This window comes from Engraulis encrasicolus, chromosome 5 (assembly GCF_034702125.1).
Source record: "Engraulis encrasicolus isolate BLACKSEA-1 chromosome 5, IST_EnEncr_1.0, whole genome shotgun sequence".
NCBI lineage: Eukaryota > Metazoa > Chordata > Actinopteri > Clupeiformes > Engraulidae > Engraulis > Engraulis encrasicolus.
The window spans coordinates 18,678,687-18,698,403 of NC_085861.1; the positions used below are offsets into that span (position 1 = coordinate 18,678,687).

Here is a 19,717-nt window from a genome sequence, read left to right on the forward strand (position 1 = left end):
CACGATTAGCGACCATTTTGTTGGAGGTGCAGTGTCCGAAGCTTTCGAGGTGTTTACGTTTCTGTAACGAACGAGGACATGGCATAACTAGTTAATTAGATGCGAAACAAAACGATATATGAATTTCACATATCGTTAGGTTTGACTTACTACAAATACGTCGAACAGAAGCTGTCTGACGGACGGATTTTCTCGTGTTTTTAGGTCACCAGGCGGATAAGGCTAAAGTAGGCCTACGTTTAGCTAGCTAACGTGCTAGGTTCGAAATGGCGGCGAACACCGCTCAGTCAGCACCAGCAGCTAACTGGTATGGTCCATTTTGGTTATTTGATAACAGTTCTCATTGTTTTTGTAAAACGAATCACTTCCTGCAATATCCTAGTCAGTTTTTCCTTGGCATCAGGTGATTAAAGTATGTCTCGAGAGCAATGTTACATTGCCTCAACATAGCTAACGTCATTATACAAGGTTTAGCTTATCTACCAGAACACCCGAAGCTTGACATTGAAGTTTACCTGGTGGCAGCGAATTAATAGTCATCTGTTTACCCATTTCTTCAACCAAATGTATGTTTTTCTTGACCAGCATTTCTACCGTGTGCGTTTAACCTTGTACACAATTAGACAAACAGACTTTCTCTAAGACAGCCCGGGCCTACGCTTTGCTATTGCTAACGTCGCATGTTGACGAACATTTTTCCCCAGTAGTTCTAGCTCTACCTCTGGTAAAAGAAATTTACAACAACATGTCTACATAATCGCGTTGCATTGAAAATGTTATTTTCCAAGATGTGGTTGCTTTTTGTTTCCGAATTTGTACAAGTAAACAAACCGTTCGGGTCGCAAAGAGTTTATCTTGTTAGTAAAATCGAAGCTGTTGCAACTAGTTTCGACACAACATTACACGTAAGTGTGTAAAGATCTATCACATAAATCTGGGATGACTGTTGATCTTGAAACCTAAAAACTTGCGATGCAGGGATCAATTTCTCTAATCCAATTTCTGTATATTTGGGTTAACTTTAAAAGGACGCGTATTTTTAAGCACAAGAATGTGACCTTTGACCTCCAAACCTGACATGGTGGGCCCACTCCTTATGGTGTCATGTAAAGCAACTATAAGGCCTATCTCATGGAAATCAGTTTTGCATAGAACTAAAAGCTGCATTTTGACGTGTGATCTGAGGAATTATTCAAACTCAAGGCCCACGCTAACAGCGAATATCAAGAAAAACACAGCGAATGTGACTAATAAGCAAATCGAAGGCCCATTTTTGCTTGCACGTTTGTCAGCTTGTTATACTGAATTTAACCATTTCTGAGACTGTTGCATATTTTTACATATTCTTGTTTCTTCCCCGCTTTAGGTCATTCTCAGGGCCCCCAGGCACAGAACCCCCTGTACATGAAAACCCAGAGTGGGAGAAGGCTAGGCAGGCCCTGGCCTCCATAAGCAAGAGCCAGAACACTACTAAGACCTCACAAGCAAACAGTACCAATGCACAGGTGATGACAACCAACCAACACTAACATTTCCCTTAGAATTTCTGTTTGCATTCTGTCAGTGTGTTTTGAAGATTCTCTTTCATTCAGGGTCCTCTCAGTCAAAAGAGTTAAATTGTATGCAACACAGCTGGACTTTTGCCTACCATTTTAACTCTTTTGACTTTGCAATTTTTGCAGTGTTAACAATCGCTGTTGTGTACATTATTGATTATAATGTAGTTTGTTTCATGCATTTTCTAGGCTGGTCAGTATCCAATGGGATCCGACCCAGCTGCACTACGACCGCAGCAGCAACCACCACAACAACAACAACCACAACAACAACAACAACAGCAGCAGCAACAACAACAACAACAACAGCAGTATTTCCAATGGTACCAGCAGCAGAACCAGCAGCCATATGGAGGATACACATATCCATACAATTACTACTACCCTCCCATGGCTCCGGTAAGGCTGTTGGCATGTGTGGAAATTTAACTCTTAAGTTTCAATTAGAGATGCACCGGATCCTGATTTTTAGGATGCCGTATCCACTGCTTAAGATCCTGTCGGATCCGGAACTAGATACCGGATCCTATGAAAGGGTTGAACACATATCCTACTCACACACATGGGCCCTTTTTATTACATTGGCTCAAACTATTTTTTAGACTCATTGGCTTACTGCTACACTGCCTGCAACGGCCGCTTCCAAAGACCTTTCACTCCATGCAGCGATTGGGGTTGTGAAAGACTGACTGAAAAGCCTGGGCTACGTAAAAACTAGAGACTCACCAGATCCTGATTTTTAGGATCCTACCTGATACCGGATCCACTGCTTAAGATCCTGCCGTACCCGGACCCTGTGAAAAACCCTATTATCCTGCCGGATCCGGAACCGGATCTTGGATCCGTTGCATCTCTAGTTTCAATAGACACAAGTGCATAGTCAAAATGGAGTATAGAAGATATACAGGATTTGAAGGTTTCTCTGTGAAATACATATTCGCGTTATAGTAGTTTCGGAAATTTGTGTTATTTTGAAAGAGGAAACATACTGAGTTGAGTCAGTAATTCGAAAACTCTCTCTGCCCTTCAATCCCACAGTATGGCGGAGGTTATCCTCAAGGCCAGTATGGTGTTCCCGGGCCGTACCAGCCACCCACTACACCAACAGGACAGGTAACAGTCTTTCTGCTATTGGCATTGGCAATGAGCTTTATGACTGATAGCCTACATTGTTTGGGGTTTGATTACTTTCCTTTTTTGTTTCTTCTAGCCTCCTGCCATGCCCATGATGGAGGACCAGCCAAATAGTTACCCCTCTCAACCCCAGCCCCCTCCTCCCTCTACCCCTCAGCCCCCTCCTCAAAGCCCCACTACCCCAGAGAAGCCTCCTCCCCCTCCACCCCCATCCATCCCCCCACCCCCCTCTTCCCAGTACCCACCTCCCCCCTCCCAGCCCCCTTACAATCCCAACAGCAACATGCCCTACCAAGGGAACTACAACCATAACCAGCCCCACTATGGCCAGAGCTACCAGGCTCAGGGTTACCAGGCTGCTCAGTCGCAGCAGGCTGCCCAGTCAGGCCCCTATGGTGGCGCCGGAAGGCCTGAGGGAGCAAAGAAGCCCAACAACAACAACAACATGAACAATGCCAACAAGGGCCAACAAGCACAGCCTCCACTGTGGCAACGAATGAAACGTGAGTGCAAAAAACTTGGCGCACACACATGTGACACATTGACGAATGAATGTAAGGAACTTTTAAAATGCTAGGCATGTGGTGACGTGTCTACGGTTCACTCTCCTGTGTGGTAAACGCAGTCTTTCGCTGATGACTAGTTTTGACCTAACTTGATGTTGAAAGGAATGCACAAAAATGCATACATACTTGACTTGATGACTAGGTTGTAGTCTTTTGTGTGCGCTGTGGTTGTAACTCAGCCTGTCTGTCTATCCTTTCTATCCGCAGAGGCTCCTGGGGCTGGAGCAGTGAAGTTCAACATCCCAAAACGCCCGTATGTGATGACCAATCAGGGCTTAACGGCAGGCGATCAAGCCTCGGCAGTGGCTGCCACCACGGCCGCAACAATGGCGGTCGCCTCTACCACGGTCACAGCCGCAGCGGCAGGAGCCGGTCAGAAAGGGTGGGTGTCTGTCAGTCAATGTATATGGAGGCTTTTTGTGTTCGTGAGGAGAGGTTTGGCTGTTCTCACACTCAAGAGAATGAAGTCAAGCGGGGAAACATTGAGAATTATTTTCTTTTTTCACTGTCCTCCCTGTCCAAGTCATGTGTACAGTTTTATTTGACATTGTGGTTAATAATTTGCCATACACAATTGTACTGTGGTACTGTTCTGCACCTTTGTCATAGCTGTGGGAAGTAGATTTTAAAGGTATTGTGAGAAATCTCTGTATCTCTACAAAAGCTTTTATCAATTGAGACATGACATTTGGTGATGCAGCGAAGCCACCTGTGTAAGCGGTCAGGCTGATTTTGCTTCGGGGGAGGTAACATTGTATTTGTTTTTCATTAACAGCAGGCTTTGTAAAAGATTACTGTGCTCTTCTTGTGTTGTCCCTGTCCTTTCCCCAACCCCCCATCTGCTTGCCTCTGCAGGCCCCAGGACTGGCCCCAGGCCATGAAGGAGTATGTGCAGCGCTGCTTCACGGCGTGCGAGTCAGAGGAGGACAAGGACCGCACCGAGAAGGTGCTGAAGGAGGTGCTGCAGCGCCGCCTACAGGACGGCTCGGCCTACACCATCGACTGGAACCGGGAGCCACTGCCAGAGTCAGTACCAGACCCCTCCTTCCTTCCAAGTCAGGGGTGTCAAACTCAAAAATCTGGGACAAAGCTGCAGGCCGAACTCAATATTTACTAAATGAAAAATTGGCTGAAATTGTGCAACCATGCACTTTAAATAGGCCAATTTAACAAGCGTTATTTTTTTTATCATAGGGTACTAGTATCATAATGTGATTTCACAATGAGGGTGAGATTTTACACTGTCCTGCGTCCACTGATGCGCATGTCTGTGAGACACCAAATCTTGTGTTCAAGTCATGTTACTATATATATTAATGGAGTATGTGGGCCAACTATAATAGACATCTGAAATGATCTTGCGGGCCAAGTAAAATGACCCTGCGGGCCAGATTTGGCCCCGGGCCTGGGTTTGACATCCCTGTTCTAAATATTTGATTGCTTGCCTCAACTGTCTTCACTTTCCTCCCCTACAACGAGGGTGCGATTTGTCGGAAAACCAGAAGGAGGGATATGTTTCAGATTTGAAGCAATATCAATGGAATTACATTGAACTGTGACAAAACTATGCAGAAAAAGTGACTATATCAAGACCAGAAGGGGGGACAATCCCCCCCATCCCCCCCTACAAATCGCACCCTGCATACAACGTCCTTTGTTTCACCTCACTTTTTTTTTCTCGCACGTTTTTTGGCATCTCAATACCGCTGCAAGTCAGCCCCACTCTCACCACTGTGGCGTAACTGAAATTTCATGAAATATTGTGATATACACATTTCACACTCCCCTACCTACCTATAAAGTTAAGCTTTTTTCCCTTGCTATTCCTTATGTAAGGATTTTGTGTTGATGTTGTCTTGCCCTTGAGATGAGATTGTTATTAAGCTGTATATCTGACGCACTATTTGGAACATCTAATCTAAGCTGTGTTTTCGTGTTTTGTCTGTGTGTTGTACAGGCTGAACAAGGCCAAGCAGTCGCGATGGGAGGCGGTGACGCCTCAGCGTGGCCAGGAGATGGGCCGAGGTGGGACACGCGGAGGAGCAGGAGGCCGCGGCGGCGGAGCTCGTCTGGGCCATTACAGGAACGTTTTCACCCAGAGGAGCCCCTCATCCAGCTCCTCCCGCTCCTCCTCACGCTCCCCCTCACCCTCTCACAACCGCCACCGCGACAGAGACCGCCGCAGACGCAGGTGAGACGGCCTTGATGGGCTGTAACTTGCGAGATAGAACTTGCTTGTAGTATGAAAAATCATCAGTCCGTGTTAAATTGTGTTGTTGTCTTGTGTGAATGATTGTTTTTTTTTTATTTACCAAAATGGTTTGTAGACAAACATCCTCAAACATGAAAAGTGTGTCTCCGAACAAAATGTTAACTGAACCCATGTGGACATAGCCTTATGCATGTAACATGAAAGCTTTTCTGTGGATGCCGTGTCTTCTGTGCAAATGGCTCCGTCATGTCTGTATTTGTAACGTGGGCTTCCTCTTCCTCCTCAGTGACTCCGATTCCCAGTCTGACAGCAGCTTCTCCAGTGACCGGCTGCAGATCTCGCGCCGTAACCAGAAAGGTGGGCGTGGCCGTGGCAACGACCGCGACCGGGGCCGGGGTGGCGAGAGAGGAAGAGGAAGAGGAGGCAGAGCCAACAGAGGAAGGAGGTAACAATGTCTTGGATGTTTAGATTTATCCTAGAGGAAGCCACAAATCGTACTGGTGGTGCTTGGTTGCAAGTGGTGCAAGTTTTTACATTTGTAGCCCTGGCTTCATGATAAACAGTACTTAACATTTAACATTCTCTTTTTTTTCTTTTTTTTCTTCCCTCGATTTCTTTTTCAAGAAATGGTGAAGACGCAGGACCCGGCGTGGGCAAGAAGCGCAAAGGCGGGAACGCTGGCCTGGACTTCCACGACCCCAACAGGGAGGCCAAGAAACAGAACCGCGCGGCCCGCTTCCAGACCAAGCTGCGCACGGAGCCGCTGGTGCTGAACATCAACGCCATCGACCTGCCCAACGGCACCCAGGAGGGCCTCAGCTGGGAGGACTGTCCCATCGTGGGCACCTGCCAGGACATCACCAAGAACTACCTGCGTCTCACCTGCGCCCCCGACCCCTCCACTGTCCGACCCGTGCCCGTAAGTCTGTAAAAGCTGAGCAATGCCAGTGGATTAGCATGACTGATCAACTAAGCATTACGACCGCTATCTGCCCACACTTAAAACAGCAGTTAGCGATTAGAGAAAATTTGTGTGAATAACGTATTTTCAGATAAAAGCCGTAAATCGCGCCCTTCATACTGAAATGTCTTCCTTGCCCGTCATTTTAAAAGTAATTTGTCTTTGTTGTTTGTCTTGTTAGGTCTTGAGGAAGTCTCTGACGGCAGTGAAAGCCCACTGGAAGGATAAGCAGGATTACTTGTATGCCTGTGAACAGATGAAGTCCATTCGGCAAGATCTCACAGTGAGTCACCCTGCTTAAAACAGTCAGTCTTGGTGAGACTCTCTGTTCCCTGTGACATCTTTGACTCATTTTTGTTTTTCCGATTTTCCTGTCTATAGGTTCAGGGGGTGAGAACAGATTTCACTGTGGAAGTCTACGAAACCCATGCACGCATTGCCCTTGAGAAGGTAAGAATGAGAGGAAATGACTCCCGTTTTGAGTGTGAAGAGAGAGACAGCTGAGTGCGAGTGCTGCTGCATCAGTGAGTCATGTTTTTGCGGGGGTGGGCGTTGCTGTTGCTGTTCGCTAAAGAGATTTGCTGTTTCTGCTCATCAGGGCGACCATGCGGAGTTTAACCAGTGCCAGATGCAGCTGAAGGCCCTCTACAAGGACTGCCCCTCGGAAAACGTGGGAGAGTTCACCGCCTATCGCCTCATCTACTACATCTTTACCAAAAACTCTGGAGGTACCTTTGCCTTGCTCACCGCTCTTTTAGTTCAGTCGTTTCCTCCATTTTGTATACCTGCAATTGCCAGCTGAGCAAATTAAAACGTGTGCAAGTAAGATGCTTCTTCCTGTCTGCAGTCATATGACTAAAAAAGCGAAACCCATGAACAGTTTGTCTGATTGTTGCGAATAGTAATTGCATATGGGTAAAGCTTAAAAGGTGCACTGTGTTTTTCAATATTTTTTTAGTTGTTCATTTCCAGAATTCATACTGCCATTCATAAATGTTACTTTTTTCATGAATACCTACCACCACTATCAAATTCTTAGTATTTATTATGACTGGGAAAATTGTACTTTTCATACTTGAAAAGGGGGACCTTCTCCATTGTCTGCCATTTTGAATTCCCAGAAATTGACATTTTAAGCTACAAAACTTACTGTACTTTGGTCATACTAGTAAGTATTAGTTTATTATTTCAAAAGATCAAATTTGGCAGTAGACAGCACAGTTTCAATGAGCAGCATAGTTGAAATACCTACTCTGGCCACCATCCTACATAGTGCACCCTTTAATAACACGTGTGTGTGTGTGTGTGTGTGTGTGTGTGTGTGTGTGTGTGTGTGTGTGTGTGTGTGTGTGTGTGTGTGTGTGTGTGTGTGTGTGTGTGTGTGTGTGTGTGTGTAAAAAAAACAAAAAAAAACAAACAAAAAATTGACTGAAGGCTTTTATTTGTCCATCAGACTTGACGACTGAGCTGACGTACTTGACCCCTGCCCTTCGAGAGGACCCCTGTGTCTCTCACGCCCTTGCACTGCGTGCTGCCTGGGCCCTTTCAAACTACCACCGCTTCTTCCTGCTCTATCGGAAAGCCCCGCGAATGTCCCCGTATCTCATCGACAAGTTTCTAGAACGAGAGCGGAAGTTAGCTCTAGGGGCCATACTCAAAACGTGAGTGAAACATGCTATTCCAGGCACATTTAATCAAAATTGAGTTTAAAAAACACAAGTGTGCTGCTTTTGGGAACAATCTTTGCAAAACTAAAACGAATTTTTCCTTTCTTGTCATCTCCCCTCCCACCCTTTGTTCTCCTTTACAGGTTCAGACCCACAGTACCGGTGGAGTATGTCCAGTCTAGCTTGGCCTTTGATTCACTAGACACATGCCAGGCCTTTCTGACGGGGCTTGGGGTGACCTACCTTGCCTCTGACCCCACTAAGATAGACTGCAAATCCAGTTCAGCCTGCCTGGCTGCTTCCTGATCTAATGGGGTGTCTTTTGGGTGAAGGGATCTCTTGGGTGGAGGGAGGGTTGTGAGCACTTTCACCTGGAGAGAGAGAGAGGGCAAGTCTACATGAGGGACCTAGATCAGCACTGCCTAACCTCAGAGAACGAAAGTGTAGCCACACACACACCACGCTGTGAGTAGATAGGACTCCTCACCTTCTGTTAGGTCTACGTTCACACAGTCTAGCTCTCGCTCTCACCTGCTACATCATGGATACACACACACACACACACACACACTTGTATCAGAACCCATCAAGATTGCAAAGGGATCACACGGGCAGGCTGCACTGATCGTACTCGTAGACACATCCAGACTGCAGACTGAAGAGCATAGCACAGCACAGGCCCATCCATCCAACGCCCAAACTGTCCCAGTTTACCGTACAGTCTACTGATGAGATGAGATGAGATGAGATCAGGCCAGGAGCAGAGGCAGAGGCAGAGGCAGGGCACTCTCAGAGTCTCCCAGTTCCCCAGCCCTCCAGGCAGAGCTGTCACTAACCAAAGTGTTGTGTTCTCATGTCTTTCTTTTCCTCCCCTCAAGCCAACAGCATCAAAGCTCAAGAGAAGATAAAAAGCCATGAAAGTTAGCAAAAGAAGAAGAAGAAGAAGCAGCAGCAGCAGCCTAAAGGAGGAAGAGTTGTGGTGAACGACCAGGCGCCGTGTTGTGTTGGCGGTGTGCGGTTCACGTGTCGTCCTCCTAACCCACAGAGAGACTTTCACTCTTGCCCTACAGTGTTTACAGGATGGAGCAGCAGCAGCAGCAGCAGCAGCAGTCGTCGTCGTCGTTCAGGAGCCCAGCTGAAGAAGATGGTGGTTTGTATGTCCTAACCTGCCCCCCCTCCGCACACCCCTCTGCAGTCTAACCAGTTCCATCAATTCATCAGTGGGGAAGGGAATGGCTGTCGTTTGCTCTCACCTATCCCCTTGATGCGCCCCAACACCTACCCACTCTGCCCTGTTTCCACTGAAGCAGTTTATTGACTGAGAATGCCGTGAGGCTAGAAGCTGCCCCGTAGTGCTAGCGGGCCCATACCTGGGTGCAAAAGCTCCTCTTCCCCTACCCAGATTCACAACAGGAAAGAAAAGGCCCTCCTTTGCCAGGGATCCAAGCTCGAGGAAGTGTGCCACCATGCACCCGCTTACCCAGTCGTCTTTTCCCCTCCCCAAGTAAAGTGAAGTGAGGTAGTATAGCGGTGTCGCACAATGGCACCAAGCATTGACTCTGTAGCTTATGATTGCAGTTCACCACGCAGAAGAGGTCCAGTACACAGGCTTGCATACAGGTAGCCCACCCATCCACCCACTTATAAGTGATCGCCGAATTATGAGATCGTTTAGGAGAGCTTCCACGCTCACCCCTGATCCTCACTGCAAGTCGTCGCAGGCCACAGTCGTCCTAGCCAGTGTTGTCAGGCGTTTCTCCACCCCCCTCCCCTGCTCACCCTAAGATGGCCTGCCAGGTTTTCCACCCGCGCAGAAGTCGGATGCCAACCACAAGTCTTTGGAAATGGCAGCCGGCGGCAGTAGCTCTGCAGTGGCATTGTTGGCTGTGGTTTCTACGGGATGGCCGCAGTGCCGTTGGTAGCTGTGGTTCTGCAAGATGGCGGGTTGCTTCCCCCCTCCATCATACCTCGCTGCCTGGTCCACTCTCCTTGATGGGCCGCTGCCTGTGGTGGTTGTCTGTCAGCAGGTCATCGCAAGCTGGTATGGCTCTCCCAGTTCCAAGTGTGAGCTGGATTAGAGGGCTTTGGGTTTGTATGTGCTTCTCTCTCTCACACACACACACACACACACACGCCTGTCCGAAGGCAAAACATGCATATATGTATGTGTATGCATGTCTTGTCATGGGTGGAAGGGACTTTTCTGGCTGAGAGGAGCGAGATGGATGATGACGTCGCAGCAAGTACTCCTTGTGTGTTTGGGCTCTTCAAAAATTAATTGCCTGCATCCCATAGTCTGGATTTCCCATTGATTTCCATAGGTTTCCATTATCCAAATATTATCAAGAGAGAACATGCTTCATTGGCCCTTGGCAAGGATTAAAACTACCAGTTTTCTAAATTTAAACCATAATTTGTTTTCATGATTCTAAAATTGATGAATTGATCAGAATAATGACCCTAGTCCCATACCATGAATGCTTCTCCCTGGCTGCTGGATTACAGTGGGTGTAGGTGGGATGGGTGTGCCTTTAAGTCTCTGACCAGACAAAGAGACTAGTATTGTTATCCAGCATTTTACAGTGAAAACAGGTTCTCGTGGCTGTTCAATTAGCTGACTTCATATAAATTGGTATTTGGTAAATAAACAGTATTTTAAAAGACTTGTGAATCTGCTACAAACAGTGGATGAATTGCACAGACCTTTGGCCAGATTTAGGTCTGAATCTTAAGAAGTCCCTTACGTAGTCCCATCTGTTTGGAACAACAATGTCCTTGGCCATACAGATGCAGATTTTCATAGCCCCTCTCCTCACAAACTGTACAATGTAAAAAGTGTATAAAATTATCATTTTCTTTTTTTTCTTTTTTTTGTACTTCATTTTTAGAGGGTAAGTTTATGTGTGTTGGAATTTAAGTTGACAATCTTGTATTGGTGCATCAGCTTGAAAGCAGCTCGGCTCCTTGAGCCATTGAGGTTTATCAAACTTTATCACATTTTAGTGATTATGGACAGCGATGGCCTCATTTTCTGTCGGCCTGAGGCACCAATCTGAGATTACACTACAGAGATACACCACAGCATTTCTAGCGAATAATGCCACAAATAGACTAACTTTTCTTTACAGGTAATGTAATGAACTTGTTTTGTCAATAAACCAAATCTTTAATTTGTGCTTTGGAGAAGATATATTTGTTTCGTAGCATGCTGTGTTCATCTACACCCCTCTTAAATCTGGATAATTCAGTCCCCGCCCCAACCTCCATTCTATACCGCTATATCTTTTCTTCTTTGTGTGTATTTTCTTTTGACACATTTGGTAACCTTCCCAATGTCTTGCATAGTTGTCTCTGACTTTTTTTTTTTCTTCTAAATATGGTATGGTTTTTGGTAGCACTGGTGAGCTAAAGATTTGGTTTGCAAGCACCTGCTATTGCTTATGTGTGAAGAGATGCATTTAATTTCGTGCAGATATACATTTTCTTCATCTTGATTTATCTATCCCTTTGTGCAAATAGTGGTCCAGCAACGTCTTTAACCCCCCTCCCCTCCCTTCTGTGTTTTTCAAAGTAACGGCAACCATTTTTCTTTTCTCTTCTTTCATCGGGAACAGTTGGTGCAATGCAAAGATATTGTTTTGCCTTCTATTCCTCTGTGTACCATCTTCTTTTTGTCATTGTTCATTGCTCTCCTACTTACAAAATTGTTCGTTGTCTCTGCAGTTGTCTGCACTTTGGCAGCGAAAGGAGGCTTCTAACTTAAAAGGGGGGCAACACACCGGAAGACAGCTGGAGTTGCTGGCATTGGAAGATTTGTCAGTAGCCTAACTTGTCATGTGTGAAGTTAAAAATAAATGCAGATGCATATACATGTTGTCAATGTCACTCTTATGCTTATCTGGTTTAGCTTGTTTACAATACTGCTCTTGTAACAAGGCCGATGGGGTGAAAAGCAAGTTTAAATACTCATAATTCCCAAGTGTCCCCATACAAAGTTTTAACTGATTATTCAGGAATATCTGCATCTGTGGCCCAGATTTTTTCCTTTCCCCATCTGATAAATTTGCTGTTTTATATGGTACTGCAGTAGGCAAACCAATTGACATTTGTTAGCAGAAATGTTATTTGTTTTTTTGTTGTTTTGTTTGTTTTTTGTTTTTTAAATAGAATTTATTTCCCTGGAGATATCCAGTGATTCAATGGATCTGGGCACACAGTATTCAAATATGGTTATGTAACTTTCTTCCGGTCCCATCAGTTATTGTTTATTTTTATAGTCCGTGGGTTTGCTTTCTGCAATTAATCTGAAAATAGATTTTGTTTTTTCGTCATTAACTGCTCTCTGTATGTCACTCTGATATTGATTGTCCCCAGGCTTTATTCACCCCCCATCCCTTTCCTTCGTGCTATCAGACAATTCATTTTGAGCAAATTCATAATTGGCTTGCCTGACATTTTGTTTGAAGTAACCCCCTCCAAAAGGAAATGTCTATATGTTAATACCTGTGTGCTTCCCACACTGTCTCTGTCAACATAACATCAATCTTGCCATCATTGACTAACATCACCTACCTACCTACCTCTAAACTCCTTTTGAAGATTAAGGTGTATCTTCTTTCAGATCCATGTGTTAGTATAAGTGTTGTCGTTTCCCATTTTGTCCAGCGGTTTGATTGGCATTTCTTTCTCAAAATTTTAACCCGCATGCCACGCCATGTACATTTTCTCTACCACATCCCCTAGTCCTTCACCTTTTTTCTTTATTACTCCCATCATTCATTCCACTCACTGTCTTTCAATCGGTTGTCTCATCCTCCCTTTTCATTCTTTGCCCCCTCCTCCTGTCCACGCTGAGTATGTGTTGAGTAGTTTTTGCTGAACAGTAATGTTGGTACTACTAGCACATCCTCTGGGTTGTAAGTATGGCTGTCTGTTCTGCTTTGGTTTGGTGTCTTGTTTCTCTTGCAGCTGACTTCCTTGGCTGGATGTCCTTCACCCCCGCCCCCCTCCTGGAAAGCATCCTCATCCCCTCTCCTTTTTCATAATGCTGTTTATTATGTAAATACAATGGTGTTGTACATATGTAAGTTTTCTTGGTTCTTCAAAAATAAGAAATAAAGGAAATTTAGAGATGAATAAGGATTGTCATTGTCGTGTGTTGAGAAGTGCTTAGTTTTTAGTATGAAAAACATGTCGAGTGGTTCCCTTTGGGATAATAAATGTGAATGGATAAATTATTTTTTCAGGAGGTGTATGGTAAAGTTCTTGGATACATTTCTGAGAGAAATAAAGGTGATGATGCACATAGGCAACTTTTTGAGCAACACTATTGGTCAAAAATACCGTATGATTTTAGTTTCAGTTTATCACTACAAACACTTATCAGGACTTGGATCAGCAGACTTTTTTTCCATCAGAAAATTAGGAGCCAATCATGTAATTTCCAAGCAATATTGCTCAATTCATTGCCCTGTGTATCACTTAAATGTTGTGAAAATCATCACAGAATAGATAATCAGAATAATCTTGTAGAGCAACCTGAGCAGTGCCCATAGGCCGATAACCTGCATACTATGCTACATTCATTCATTCATGCATGCAAAAGGAGACCCAACTAAGCGCTGGGGAGGACATGAACACTTTAAAACTAATACTTTTCAGAAGCCTGATATTTTCTGCTGACTCAAACCTATTTTTTTTCTTAAGACTGCCAAAATGAATTGCAAGACATGAAGGCTTAACAGATTTCACTCATAATGAATCTATACCAGGGGTGTCAAACTCACATTGACTGAGGGCCTACATCAAAATCTAAAATGAAGTCACAGGCCAAACTCAATATTTATTTTAAAAGATGGACTAAAATTCTGCGTGGATGCACTTAATATTCATAGTTAAATTTAACACCCATTATTTCCCATCGTAAATGTAGTTCAAATGTGCCTGCACACATTGTGTTGCATATGAGTGTGAGCTGTGACATTGGCCTGGCCCCACTCATATTCCTGTGACACAGCAAATTTCATGTTCAAGTCTTGTTACGCTATACAGTAATGGTGTTAATGGGCCAACTGTAATACACATTTGAAATGATGTTAAGGGCCGAATAACATGACTCAGCTTTTAGATTTTATAGCATATGAGTACATATGTATAACTTATGTTTGTAAATCATACTATGATGTGTGTGTGCAGGTAGTGCCAGGGATTCAGAGTGAAGGAGAGTATATGGCACCACAAGAGGGCGGTAAAAGACTTAGAGACCAGACCAGTTCTCCATTGCTGTTCCTTTATTTCAAGGAAAAAGCACATCTCAACCACCTTAAGTGCTGAACATGTTCATTACAGTCAGGATGTATTCACCTACTCATCTGTTACTCTTGTTTAGTGCACTTAGGATTTCTCTTACTACCATTGGCCACAATACATGATGATTGACAGGTCGTGAACATCTCTATGCAGTTACCCGGCGAAGAGATCCCACACTAAATAAATGAAGACGAGGATCAGTCACAATGAAGGAATTACAAAAAAGAACAACTTAAGAAGACAGAGTCGATTGGCCTCTTGACGGACACTGCTTTAACAAATTTAACGCCTGTAAACTTTCAAGTAAGTGGCAGCAGGGTTGTAGTGCCCCTATGGTGTTTTTACTGTTTCTGAACACTGGAGCGGTGGTGGTTACAATACAAACATTGTCAAAGTTGAACTCCACACTGCGACATACAGTGCAATACAGTGCACGAGTCAATCTTCTGTCCCTTTTAAATTACATTACAAAACACAAAACAACTGGAAAGGCATCAAGGGCTGCAACATCAGAAAGACACTTAATGGGATTTTAAAAAATGGGGATGTCTGTGCATGGGTAAAGAAGATGGAGTTGGCCGTAGTCATTGTACATCACTACTGAAGTTTCCACTTTATGCCTTAGCGTTGATGATGTCAACGAACTCGGGCTTCAGAGCGGCTCCGCCAACCAGGAAGCCATCAATGTCCTTCTGAGAGGCAAGTTCCTTACACGTTGCCCCGGTGACTGAGCCTGGAAAGCAATAGCAATAGGAAGCAAGTCAGAACAGGAACTGCTATGTGAAAAATCTCATCTTTGCTTGATACAGTCACATGAAAGAGTGAAAACAGGTCAGCTCTGTTCAATCTGGAAAGAGGACATGGAGTAAAAGCAACAAACATTTAGTACTATGAAACAAGTAATAAGATTACATTTTAACTAATAACAATCCCATAACCGTGCAGACATAATCGGACAATGTTAAATATGGAGAAATGCCTGTATTTGGTCTTTGAGAAAGTATTGGTTACTTCAGTGGTACATACAGTATAGTAAGTGGAGGCTTTAAATATTAAATAAACGCTAAATATTAAATTGTAAATATGGGTAGTAATCCCTTCAAGAAACCCGAAGCTCTTGCCAACAGTATCCCCAAACAGCAGTAGCACTGACCTCCATAGATAATCCTGACGGAGTTGGCGACAGCTTCAGAGACGTTGGTCTTCATCCACTGCCTCAGTTTGTCGTGGATCTCCTGAGCCTGAAAAGAGCAATACTTATCTCAGTACACGAAACAAACTAAATGCACATATCACACATACACACTGATTAAGAAACGATATCCTGGGGGAGCTGTGGCGCAGCGCGCTAAGCCCCCCCACACTTGGGCTTGTATGCCCATGGGGACCCCGGTTCGAGTCCGGATGGGGTCATTTCCCAACCCTACCCCATCTCTCTCCACACTCACTTCCTGTCGCACCTTCACTGTCCTATCGAAATGAAGGTCGAAAAAGCCCATAAAAATATCTTTTAAAAAAGAAGAGACGATATCCTGAACATCTTGTTCATACGATAACAGATTAGAAACAATGTTTATGCATCATTATCATTTGGTCTTCAATGAAATGCTAATAAAAGAGGAGATATCCCGAATGTGGAGATACCCTGAATATGTTGGTCATATGACAATAGATGTCATGTTTACTGTATGTATAAATAATGTTTGTTCTCAAACTAAATGCTGATTAAGAGAACATAGCCTTTACATGTTGGTCATGTGATAATAGATATAGGCAGAAAAACAATGTGTAGGTTAAGGAGATTACCTGCTGTGGGGAGGCGGTTTTGCCAGTACCGATGGCCCACACTGGCTCGTATGCGAGGACGACCTTGCTCCAGTCCTTGACATTATCTGAAACAAGTTTGAGAATGGTTGTGAACATGTTTTACAAGCAAGATAACGCCGATCTCCAGCCCATGACCAAAACATGAGTGAAAAGTTTTGTTTTGTTTTTTTGCTAACCCATCCAAATTCAGGTTCAACTCTGTGTTTATGATTATGTTATAAAGTTAATGTATAAAGCATTAACCGTTACGTTATGTACTTTTGAATAGTGCTTAAATAAACTAATGCAACTATAGTTTTCTAATGATATTATTTTTAAAGTGCTTTCTATACACACACAATAATTACTAGGATGGTTGTGCCATTATATGATTTTAAGAATACCTTTGATGTGCTTTGTCTGCTCAAAGACAACCTTCTCTGTGATGCCAGCCTCTCTCTCATCCAGCTTCTCGCCAATGCAGGCGATCACTCCGAGACCATTCTCCAGGGCATGAGCCACCTTCTGGCCAATCAGCTGTCAGGCACACAAGCATGCATCCAATCAGAATTGGCTATTGTGGGTGGGTGGGAATGAAGAGGTGTGTCGACATAGTCTGCAGCAGTGACTCTGTTGGTCCTAAATGATTCACAGTCTAGTAGTTTTATTCAATGAAGTCGCCAGACTACGAACAGACTCAAACAAGGACCATGCTTTATAAAGTTACAAATTACATTACAAGTGCAATACTCTGCCTTGGTATTAACCGCAAATGTAATGGAGGATATGTTAAAAAAAGAGTGGTCTGCAAATAAACTTTACTCTACCTCATCGCTCTCATGGAAGACATGGCGCCTCTCAGAGTGTCCCAGAATCACCCACCCCACTCCACAGTCATGGATCATTGCAGGGCTGGTGAAATTAAAACGGCAATGAGTAAAAAATACATGACTGAACAGCATACTACCAGTTTTCAACAAACTTCAAAATACAGACCTGACAACATGAACTTTTAACAAAGAGGGTTCTAGCCTCAGAAGGCAGAAAAGCCTGCCACGTACTAGTAATTCATCCAACCTCCTTTTTTTAAAAACCCCTGGCCCTTACGCCCATGAAATCAATTAGAATACACAGCAGGATTTTGTCTCTGAAGTTAGGATTGAGGTCTCTTTTTACAGCAGTAAATGAATACCAATGACTTATGCTTTACCCATTCCCTTATCCAGGGCTCTAAATTAACTTTTTTCATCAACAGTCAAAATGGCTAGTAGATTATTATAATCTCATTTTACTAGTCAAACACACACTCACTAATGGGCCAAAGTGGCTATAGTAAGTTGATCTTTTCTACCAGCCAAACTGAAATTTCACCATTTGGCCGGAAGGACTGTTGTTAATTTAGAGCCCTGCCCTGATCATACATTACATACTTTTACAATAATAAATGGGCTCCGCTCCACTTAAGACACATCTCTTCCTGGAGGCTTATGGCTGCTAGTTCCACAAGCACTTTCACTTACATGCATGCACACACACGCTCACACACTGATGCGCACACACACTCACACTTCCCAACACAACACTCTGTGAAGCGTCCTTGGGTGTTTTGAAAGGCGCTATATAAAACGAAAGTATTATTATAATACCTGATCTCCCCAGTGAAGGCACCCTTGGCAACCTTGTAGCAGTTCTGTGCGGCCACGCCAATCTTCTTGTCCAACTTTGACCTGGCAAAGTCCAGATAGATGGCTGGGGCTCCGCACACCACATCTAGACAGACAAAGAGATGAGCAAAATAAACATTAAATCATTATGTGCCGTTATAATGTAAGCCTAGATAATGTTGTACAATAATCATGAAAGTGTGAATTCTGCGTGATGATGTGACATTATGAGCACAGGACTTTCAATACACCATACAACCAGTTGCACATTAAGCACAAGGCTATCTTAAGACTACAGTTACAGTAGAAGGTCAGAGCTACAAGGGTTGGTCCAACTACAGTTGGAAAGGGCAGCAGACATTTGGTTGTATCCTTCCTGGGAAAGGTCTAAGTTCAAATAAAGGTCATTCCCGAAGGGAGGGGGGTCATAGTCCAAAGGCCAAGGGTAGACAACTGAGAGATTGGCTTAAACCGTCTCTACGTATGAAGGGCAGTCAGATGTTTGAACTTTGGTATTATGTCTATGTCTAGAGCTTTGGGCTCATGTTGCAGTTCCTCAAGCACGCCTCCCTTTTAAAAAAAATGCCCTCATTGGCTTGTCAAATGGCGGAAAGCCCTTTTCAAGCATCAGTAACAGAGCAAAGTATGAACAACTAGCTTAGAACTGTAAACGGACAATCAAAACCACTGTAAATCCAGAATAGAATGCACATATGATCCCAATCCAACCTATGTTACAATCACGGAAATTTCAGACGTGACGCATACATGCTACGTGCAGCTGTGCACGAGCCCGACGCAGCCCGTCTACAGCAGGAACTAGACTACTTCATTCATTCTACTGCAAAATGAAAAGCAATGCAGACATCCGCCTAAAGAGTCATAGACCTATACCAATTTGTCCAAAGAGTCCTCCTAGATTAACAGCAATTTCCCTATGGACGATGGAAACATGCCCACTACATAGCATATTGCATAATTCAGACAACAATGTGACATGCAGCGTACAATGGGAAATGCCCACCATTTTATCTATCACGCTCGGCGAACGTGATCAAAAAGCGAAATTAATGTCCAGCTGGGCATCATAAAGCGTAAGATGTGTCGTGTGCAGTATAAAGTAGTATTCCAAGCAGCAGGTGGGAGTACATTTTGTACCAATTGCATGACAATAGACAAAACATTCATGTCGTTTTATATGCTTTAAACGATCCTGTGCAGTTCCAACAAACATGAGAGTTGGGCCAGTTAGGTTACAACTTAATCCCAAAGATTCTACATATTAGGACAAAAGCTGTGCCCTCCAGCTGTGCCCGATAGCCTACTAACCAGTGTCGGCGTGCAGTTTGGCAGCGTTGAGCGTGCCAATCAGCTCGCCAAGACTCTTCTTGTCTCCATTCATCTTCCAGTTTCCACCAACGAAGAATTTCCTGCCAGTCATCTTTGCAAGACGGTCGGTTTCAGTCAACACTTGTAAGAACTAAGAACTGCAAGGTTCGCCAGTCAATGACCCTGTGGGGAGAAGAGCGACCTTTAATTTCCAGGCTCTGGTATTATATGAACATGGCAGAGACGACCCCACCTCTCGAGGAATATCATTGGTTAACAACAGCACGCCCGCTGAACCACTTCCCTATTTGAAGTAGGCCTATCTAGTATAATACGTGGGACGAGATCAATGTAACATCTGGGGGCTTTGTGTAAGCATGCGGCAATTTGTGACCAGCCTGAACTAATGTGTTTGAAGGAATATGTTCTCCTTCATAAACTGAAATGAAACGTTATCATAGTTTACTAGTACAGTATGATGATCAGTATCAAGATTTTGCATACATCTTGCCT

General features: G+C 44.1%; 2 protein-coding genes across 2 annotated transcripts; one reads left to right on the forward strand and one right to left on the reverse strand.

Annotated features, from left to right (window-relative positions):
• Nucleotides 1-14,636, forward strand: leng8 (leukocyte receptor cluster (LRC) member 8). Its single transcript, XM_063198826.1, has 15 exons — nucleotides 1-307; nucleotides 1,367-1,505; nucleotides 1,746-1,955; nucleotides 2,595-2,669; nucleotides 2,767-3,193; nucleotides 3,464-3,638; nucleotides 4,112-4,282; nucleotides 5,214-5,447; nucleotides 5,755-5,913; nucleotides 6,093-6,387; nucleotides 6,611-6,712; nucleotides 6,811-6,879; nucleotides 7,028-7,157; nucleotides 7,883-8,090; nucleotides 8,240-14,636. The coding sequence occupies exons 1-15, from the start codon at nucleotides 267-269 to the stop codon at nucleotides 8,400-8,402; spliced, it is 2,598 nt and encodes an 865-aa protein (XP_063054896.1). The 5' UTR covers nucleotides 1-266; the 3' UTR covers nucleotides 8,403-14,636.
• tpi1b (triosephosphate isomerase 1b) lies at nucleotides 14,369-19,419 on the reverse strand. Its single transcript, XM_063198830.1, has 7 exons — nucleotides 19,205-19,419; nucleotides 17,858-17,981; nucleotides 17,039-17,123; nucleotides 16,616-16,748; nucleotides 16,212-16,297; nucleotides 15,559-15,646; nucleotides 14,369-15,138 (listed from the first exon to the last, which is right to left on the reverse strand). The coding sequence occupies exons 1-7, from the start codon at nucleotides 19,314-19,316 to the stop codon at nucleotides 15,020-15,022; spliced, it is 747 nt and encodes a 248-aa protein (XP_063054900.1). The 5' UTR covers nucleotides 19,317-19,419; the 3' UTR covers nucleotides 14,369-15,019.
• Between the last annotated feature and the right edge of the window lie 298 nt (nucleotides 19,420-19,717).